At 31.4% G+C, this 9,538-nt stretch overlaps 1 protein-coding gene across 2 annotated transcripts in view; it reads left to right on the forward strand.

The window, feature by feature from the left end:
- LOC145254675 (prosaposin-like) overlaps positions 1–7,307 on the forward strand; it is a 113,494-nt gene extending 106,187 nt beyond the window's left edge. Inside the window, exons 25-27 of one of the 2 annotated variants that reach the window (XM_080113320.1) lie at positions 1,549–1,629; positions 3,902–4,018; positions 6,722–7,307. In XM_080113320.1, coding sequence (XP_079969446.1) covers positions 1,549–1,629; positions 3,902–4,018; positions 6,722–6,778 — 255 coding nt within the window. In that variant the 3' untranslated portion in view covers positions 6,779–7,307. The remainder of the gene's footprint in view (positions 1–1,548; positions 1,630–3,901; positions 4,019–6,721) is intronic. The other variant, XM_080113321.1, reaches the window with a different exon arrangement.
- Positions 7,308–9,538: the final 2,231 nt, after the last annotated feature.

Here is a 9,538-nt window from a genome sequence, read left to right on the forward strand (position 1 = left end):
CTAAAATTGGGTCTAGGAGCCTTCCCCTCCTCCCCAGTGGAAACAGATGAGCCCTCATTGTCACTTAGAAGAGAAAAACTAAGACTACAATATTATACAAAATTGGCTTCATGTCCAACTAATCCTATAAATGTCTTCCACCCCCAATACAAAAACCTTTTTGATAGAAAAGAAAATGCTATAAAACCATTTAGCCTACGTATGGAAGAATCCATAAATAAATCCCAAATAGACATTGCAACAATACACGGATCTATAAAACTTAAATATCCTCCCTGGCTGACAAAACAACCAAAAATAATATCAGACCTAATTAAGTATCCTAAAACAAAAACCAATTCAATCATATATCAAGAAAAATTCTAATTAAAGATAAGTATTCCAAACACTCAACAATTTATACAGACGGTTCAAAGGATGGAGATAATGTTGGATGTGCAGCCATACACAATAAAACAATCCTAATCAAAAGATTACCAGACAAAGCATCGATCTACAGTGCTGAAGTATCAGCCATTGGTATGACACTCGATCTTATAGAATCTTCTAAAGATAAACAATTCATTATCTGCTCAGATGCCAAATCAGTACTCGAAACACTGGAAAACAGGAAACCAACGAACCCAATAATCACCAAAACCCTAAATAGATTTGATGATATTCCTAACGATAAAAACATTCTCTTTTGTTGGATACGCAGTCATATCAACATAAAGGATAATGATAGAGCTGACAAAGCAGCAAAAGCAACACTAAATTTAACCCTAACCCTAACCCTAACCCCATACCGATCTAAAACAAACCATTAACAAATATATTAGAAACACATGGCAAAAGTCGTGGAACTCCTGTACTAGAAATAAGCTATACTAAATCAAAGAAAACATATGAAAACAGAAACTAAACAAAAGAATGACCAGAAAGGAGGAAGTTATAATAACAAGACTCCGAATAGGTCATACCTCTATAACACACGCCGACCTACTCAAAAAAGAAGCCCCACTTTGCACATCCTGCCAGAAACCATACACAGTAAATCACATATAAACAAGATGCGAAGACAACTGTAAAGGACATATTCACTCATGTAGACCCAACTACCCTTTCCAAATATTTGAAGATAACAGGGTTACTCAACAAAATTTTAAAAAACCAAAAAAAAAAACCAATACCTTATCTAACTATATAAACATAGACACTGAACACCAGGTACGTACATAAAACTTATAACTATTAATGTATCTGAAAAAAAAAGACTCTGGCATTAAATGACCACATAGGTTGATATGCCGTAAAACCAATCATATATCCCAGATAGTAGGCCTGTACATCAAAGTGGCACTGTGCCTTGTTTTGAGGTGAAAATGCAAAAAAACAAGAGGGAATTCTGGACAAGAATCAAAGGACCTTCTAGAATAGAAATATGTTGACCTGACAGCAACAGTCCTTGTCATCGTCAAGGTTGTGTCTCACAAATTGCACAAACACCTACTCAGTATGTTTGTTGTATGAAGTAATTCTAACTTGTATTTTTTTCTTTTTTTCCAGTGTAAGAAAATTGTAAGCAAGTATGGAAAGGAGATAATTCGATTCTTGCTTGAAAAGGTTTCGGAAAAGGAAATCTGCGAGGTAAGAAAGCAATGATTTTAACTTTAAAAAAAAAACCCTTGCTTGGCTTGAATCCTCGATTAATTTTAGAGAATTAGTGCATTAAATTAACATTTAAAATAACATTAAATTAACATGGGCATACTACTAACGTTTTGTTACTATAATAGACATAACATTAAACAAGGTTAAGATAAAATCCAACAGCATGATCTAGAATGGAGAAAGAAAACCTGAAACTAAATGTTATGATCAACTGTTGCGTCGGCCTTTTAGGATAAAGCCTGGGAAGTAGTAAGGTTTTATCAGAGGTAATCTGTAAAGTAAGAAATCGACGATTGTAAAATAGAACTCGGCTCAAATCTTGCTTTATTAGAGACAGGAGGCATTAAATTAACAGATATAATACTAATAACGTTTTCTTACTATAGTAGACCTAATATTAAACAAGACTAAAGTTTTGTTTGGCAAGAAATTTTAATCAGTCTAATTTTATCAAATTCTAGCTTTTCCCTTTCTATTGTTGGCTGTCGGATTATTTCGACTTTCAATGATACTTTGCATGATTGAAATAAACAAAGGATTGCATCCTTCTTAAAAGTGAAACAAGGGGAAGTAACTCCGTATTCATCAGTTACCCTCCCCCCTCTTTTTTTTTTTTTTTTTTTTTTTTTTTTTTTTTTGCTAATGGAGTGTAATTTAGAAATTGAAATATTGAACTTCAAGTGAAACCAATGGTATCTACTGAATTGCCATCTCACAGTGATGTAGATATAAAAAAAAATACAAAAAATAAGTTAGAAAATTAATTATTAATAAAGTTATTGAAGACAATTAGTAAAAATTTAGTTTTGCTAAATTGGCCAAAAACTTTCAGTTTTCAGAAAATATTTCTCTTGTTACAATTAGAACTCTTTTGGCCAAGATCAAAGTGTAGCATCTGTTCTTCAGATGCTGCACTTCCATTTTTTTTTTTTTTTGTTCTCTTTCGATGGAGGAGCAGTCCTTCACAACTGAGACAATTTTTTTTGTACCTTTTCTTCACGTTAAAAAACAACCCTGGTGTCTAACTCTGTCTTGTGGGAAGGCATTGTAGATAGGTACAATCAAAACTCTTGGCTTTTATTTTTTTATTTTATTTTTTTTTATTTGCAAAACTCACTTGAGCTTTTTTCTTTGAAAACCTTTCATTAATAATTAATTTTCTTATCGTTTTTTTGTAATTTTTGGATATGTTAATTACTGTGACATGGCAGTTCGATAGATACAATTGGTTTCACTGGAAATTCAATATTTTAATTTTCAAGTTTTTGCTATAACAAAGAACCCCGTTTTTAATATTAACTGAATGATAATAATTTGGTCTTGTCGAATAGTTACATCCCTTTAAGGCATTTATTAGCAAATCTGGTTTAATAAAATAATTTCTCAAATTAAATCACTTTTTGCTAATATATATATATATATGCAATATTCTGAATTTCAGTTGAATATTCTTTTAACTGTCTACTAGAAATACCCACCAACATGGCACATGTACCTTATTTTCTGGCATTTATATATTGTCAATAAGGTGCTAGCTTACAAAGTCGAGGGTAACTTTGATTGGGTTCGAATTTAACAGCAGTAATTATTTCCTACACTGATAATTGCATAAGCATTAAACATTAGTGTTTGTATTATAAAAATAACTATTTATATATTTGTGGAAATATTTTTTATTCACTTATAGTTCCTTTTTATATATACCAATCCCAATTTAAGAGTCCACTGTGGAATTTCTACAGGTCCCGGAAGTTTATATAAAGAACATTATTTTTAAATGATAAATGAGAATTCATAGGCATTACAACATAATTCGATTCATACTTACTATATTTATCGACCCTTGTTTCTTGGGGTTTAAAAATGGTGGGGAGAAGACGGTTTCTTTTCAGTTACTCCTAAAAAAATTTTTTTTTTTTTTTTTTTTTTAAACTGATCAATTTATGATTTTTGAAGTATTTTGGTTATATTGTAGGTAGGTACAGCATACAAATTTGTTTTTTTTTTTTTAATATGGGGAATTATAGGCAAGAAACAATTTATGTTTATGATTGAGGAGGAGGGGGTTTTAAGCATGTTTTGTTTTATGCACCGACTAACCCTTAGCATGTTAGTTTTATCTTGAAACATCTTAAAAGTTAATTATTTCCAGTAAACTTTTTTTTTTTTTTTTTTTTTCCTTAATTGCTTTTTCACTTCCTTTTTGGCTGCTAACTTCTGCCTTTCGTTCCTTTTCTATCACTAACAGGCCTTGTCAGTATGCAAAAGTTCCAACACTCTTTATTACAAACCCCCACACCATAATTCCTGCGATCTTGGAATTCATTACTGGTGTTCTTCTTACACTGTTGCTGTCAAATGCAAGGTAAGTTAACCCACCCATCCCAGCCGATCATGTTTTTTGCTTACATATATACCGGATGGAACGATAAAATTGTCGCCCTTGGAAAGATATTATGATTCCATTTCTGTTTGATGGTTTTCTTTTTTTTGTTGGAGACCGTCCACTAGTTGGTTAGTTGTGTACAAATCCCGAAAGCGTTATAAGCCTTCTATCATGTCTGAAAGTGACCATGTTCAACAAGCAAGATCTGAGATGCGCCACTGTAAAACTCGTGCTCTCTACCGATCCAAGTTATGACAACAGGACCATTGGCAGCATCCTCAAAATGCAAATCCGGATGGTTCAACGGTTATGATCTTTGGTGCGTTTTAAAGTGAAGGCCACATCATGCCACCTCATATCTTCGAAGTCCGCTTGAAAGTCAACACCAAAGTGTACCTGGATGTGCTGAAGAGTGTGGTAATTAAGTGCAATTGGGTGGCTGCTGGCAGACCCTGGGTGTGGAAACAGGACTCTGCACCAGCACACAAGTTCAAAGAGACCCAGATTTGACTTCAGAAGGAATGCTACAACTTTGTACCCTTCTCTCACTGGCACCCCCTTCTCCTCCCCCGACCTGAACCTGCTGGACTACTTCATTTAGTCATATATCGAGAACATCACCAACATGACCTCCCACAATAACCGCCATCCACCGAGTATTCACCAAGCTCCCACCAGCACTTGTGGAAAAGGCATGCTCCCAGTTCCGGACTCATATTTAGGCAGTGATTGAAGCTGAAGGTGGTTACATTGAGTCAATGTCAGCTCTACTACATAATCAAGTTACCTGAAATGATTTTTTTTTTTTTTTTTTTTTTTTCAATAAGTTTTAAAATAAAGCTGTAGTGTTTTCTGTAGGGTGACAAATTTATCGTCCATCATAGTCACATTTTTGAAAACATTCTGCAATGTGAAACTTTTATTTCATGAGTGCGTCAGACACATGGAAATCAAAAAAGTGCTCCCAAATGTTGATGGCTGATGGTTTTGTGAGTGTTTACAAACTCAGTTGCTAAATATTGGAGGTTCGCTATTGAGTTTTATGATTAACCAACTTGGATAATTGGCTGTTAATGGTTTCGTAAAAGTTTAACGGTTCTAAATCAATACATTTAGTAACCAAGTGTATTACTTGTGAATTCTGTTAACAAGTATCCCTGAATTAGTCCGCGGACAATTAATGTGAAGTGTGAAAATGAGTTATATTATAAAATTAATCCCAGAATTTATTTTCATGAACAAAGTCTCTTTTCAAGAACTTCCCATCTGTGGATGGTGCTATCAGATCAGGCTGTCCGAAGATATACACTCCCTGACCTAAAATGCATTGATACTATTTGTTCCTGTCTTTTTGCAGATCTCTATCACGTTCTGCAAAGTCAAAAAGTTTTCCACTATGAAAATTATTGGATTTGGCATTAAATAATCTGAAGTGGGTTGATCTGCCATAAAACAAAACCACCAAACTAAACACCATGAATAAATATTTGAAGATATAAAAAACTTGAAGCATAAAAAAACTTGTTACAAAATGACAGGATACTGCATTAAATAACCCCAAAAAAAGGTTGATATGCTCTATAACAAAACTACCAAACCATCTGTGGAACACAATCCCTCAAGGCTACTTTCCAGATGACTACAACATGGTTGTTTTTAAGTCTAATGTTAACAAATTTTTTTCATTATTTTCTAAAATAATCAAATCCTCTCACCCATCATATTCCTCTCAAGGTGTTTTTTTATCAAACTAACAAACTCCTTAACTCTTATCCTCAAGTGGCTTTTCTGACCTTGGTGAGAGATTGTTAGTATGGAAAAAAAAAAAAAAAAAAAAACATTTTTCAAGATGTCGGGTCTATGGTGCATACATCTGTGATCGTGTAGTGTCAGTTGTTTTCTGCAAGACTATTTTTTTTTCTACCAAAGTTGTCTGTTGAAAGTTTTTTCGGGAAAGCGGATTTTCATCTCTGTAACCGATTTCCCTATGAAGGCTTCAAGTATCGCCAGCGAGATTTCACGAAGGGGGGGATATGGATTCTCTTTCCCGTGACAAGTAATAAGAGATTCAATTTCTTCAACAAAACTCTGCTCACCAATTCCTCTTTTAATCTGTGTTGCTAACATCACCATTATTTTAATTTATTTATTTATTTTTATTTTTATTTTTTTTATTTTTTATTTTTTTTTGGTAGATGTGCAGAATTCACCCATTTATAAAAAAAAAAATTAATATTCTTTGATGTACACATCTGTGACGAAATGAAAATATCATATTCCAAAAACCACAAATTGGAGAAGTAGTTTTATTTATATAAACAAATTCATTAAACATTTGAGATTGTAGGCATTACAATAAAAATTTTGCAAGTTTGAATTATCTCCCATTGTATTTTTAAATTGTTTTCAAAATATCGGACATGGTCGCTTTTCTGTTAGTCATAAAATTTGATTTTCTAAGTTAAAAACTATGATCAATTTACAATATTCTCTTTTGTCACACATTTTTTTCATTGTTTTATTTTTTAATTTTTTAATATAGGGAGAATTTTGGACAAGAATCATAACTTGTAATAAACCCGGTTCCAGTAAAATCCATTTTTTTAATCTGTTCAGATCTTTTCTTTAAAATTCGCAATTATAAATTTAATATTAAAATGAAGTTTCTTTTTTCTTTTTCAGAAAATTGGTGTTTGTTCCAAATTGTGGAAGGAAAGAAAAAACTTTGTTGCTGTTTAAATTTTTTAATATCAAACCAATTAGTTTTTTTTTGGGGGGGGGTGTTTTTTCAATTACTAAGATTATTATATTAGTTTTTTTTGGTTTTGTTTTATTTATTTTTTTTTTTTGGTTTTGGGGTATTTTAAAAAATTGGATGTACATGTACAAATCTTGTGGATACATAAGAGTTGAAGTTATTTTTTAAATTTTAAAACTTTTTAATAGTTTTAATTCTTATGATGTATTTGCACATAAGTGAAAAAAAAATTAACATTTTGTAACAAAAAAAAAAAATACATTTTTTTTTTCTCACATAAAAACTCACGCACACTTTTTCTTTTCTGTTAATTTGTAAAGAAAATTGTTTCTCTAACCTTACCCCTCCCCCTTACTTTTTTTCAGTTTAAAATTAATTTTGTAAATTTGTATCCATGGCCCCCTTTTTGTTTTTATACATAAAGAAATCCAAATCACCATTGTAACAATCTGGTGATGTCATCAGGGTTCGCAACAAATGAAAGTTAATAAAAACTTGTTCAAATCCTGATTTTTGTGTCTTTTTTTTTTTTTTTTTTTTTGTTTTTTTTTTTTGCATTTGTAATTTACAATATACAGGAAATTTTTTTTAAAAAAAATGTACTCACTTCAATTATCACCGTTGTCTGAACAGTAATGGTCATCAATTTGAACATTTGTGAACATGATTCTTCAGTTACATTTCTCTTCTGTATTTGAAGCTATTAAATTTCACTTTATGTTCATAAAGGTTTTAGCAAAGTGTTAGTACTAGTGTGTGTGTATATATAATGTAGTGTCTGTAGGTATTTAATTATGATAAATAATTATGTCAGCCCCTTAAGAAACTCATTTCTTATCGTTGAGCACTTCTAGTTAAATTAAGTCAGTCAATTTAGCTTTTATGCATAGATCATCATATAATGATTAGATCACCCTGACTGACATAAAAAACATTTAAAAATAAAATGTTTAAATTCAACGTTGTTCCACGCAGTTAATGGTAGCCAGATCAAGCCAGAGATGACTTGTGTCGCCGGGTTCAAATCTATCGACTGGTGTTGATCATAGCACCCTGCATTGAAGATTCCTGAAAGAATAAAACACTAGTGTCTGTAGATATTTAATTATAGTAAATATATATATATATATATATATATATATATATATATATATATGCACTCTCACACACACACACACACGGTGTCCAAAAAGTCACTGGAGGGTTTTGAATTTAAATAGATTCTTCAATTTTGATATCTTTTTGTAATTTTAACACAATTGAAGACATTTAGAAATTTTTTTTTTTTTTAAATAATCTTTATTTATGAAAAATGTCTTTTAAATGTTCCTAGTTTTAGCTTCGCATAATTGTGCTCTTTCCAAACCATTATTCATGACATTGCAGAATCTCTGGATTGCGATTTAACTCCGTTATTTTGTTCTTGATGTTTTCCTTTAATTCTTGCAGGGTTTGAGGTTCGTTAACAGACTTTACGATATTCCCACGAGAAAAATTACCTGAAAATACTGTCAATAAGCTCCTTGACTAAAAACAATTGACTCCTGATTTTGGTAAAACAATTTCACAACTTACGTACATTGTTCAATGCTGTATTTGTCCATAATTAATTTTCAAAATATTATCTGTAAAATATCTGAAATGGAGAAAAAAAAAATTTTATGGTAAAAAATGACAAAAATTTCCAACCCTTCAAAGACTTTTTGGACACATCATTCATATATATATATATATATATATATAAAAATAATATATATGATGAGAATAATGGAAATAGTATTCGGACAAAATAAGCGAAATAAAAAAAAGAAATAAAAAGGAACAAACCAAGTTTTGTGTTCATCAACGTTTCATCTTTATTATTGTCATTCAGAGGAAGTCTTGAAATAAAGACAAAACGTTGCACACATAACTCGATTTGTTCCTTTTTATTTCTCTCCCTCTTATATACAGGGTGGCCCAAGAGTAGGTTTACAGTTATTTAATATTTTAAATTCTTTAACTTAGGTTATTTGAAAAACTTCAAATAGTTTAAATATTTATTTGAAATTCAACACGAGAACAGCGGGAAATTCGTTATACCTGTTAACATAATTAGCAAGTAACTTCAACCATATAAAAGGTAGTTTAATAACTGTAAACCTACTTTTGGGCCACCCTGTGTGTGTGTGTGTAATATTTTATTTATATATATATATATATATATATATATATATATGAATGAATGAAGCTGGTAAAGATTTAAATATTCAAGCAAATCTATCATAAAAGCTCTACACAGTTAAGTGGAGCAATTAATATAAGAAATAAAAATGGATCATAAGTATAAAAAAAGATGAGGTTTTCTCTCAAATTTAAGGAGATCAAACTAATGTTTCTGGATGCAGGGTTTTTGGCTTAAAACTAAAGTTCAATTAGCTTTCTCGTGCTTGGGGATTTCGAAACTTTCAGATTCTTCAAATTCAGAGCATGGATGTATATCTTGGTTAGATTGTAGTAGGATCTCTTTCCATTTTGCTCTTTCGGGGATCTCCAGCTTTTTTTGGGGCTGTCAACCCAAAGCTGAAGTGAATCTCTCATCTACTAAAACCAATGATTTTATGAATTCACAGTTTCTCCCCCTTCTAAGTGAGATTACCACTTCCTCCTTTACTCTCTTACCATTTTTTTTTTTGTTTCTGAATCTTTTTCCCTTTTTTCTTTCTCCTGAAATTCTATTCTCTCCCTCTTTCTCTGAAATT

This window comes from Euprymna scolopes, chromosome 30 (genome assembly GCF_053919585.1).
Source record: "Euprymna scolopes isolate OS-2025 chromosome 30, ASM5391958v1, whole genome shotgun sequence".
Classification (NCBI taxonomy): domain Eukaryota; kingdom Metazoa; phylum Mollusca; class Cephalopoda; order Sepiida; family Sepiolidae; genus Euprymna; species Euprymna scolopes.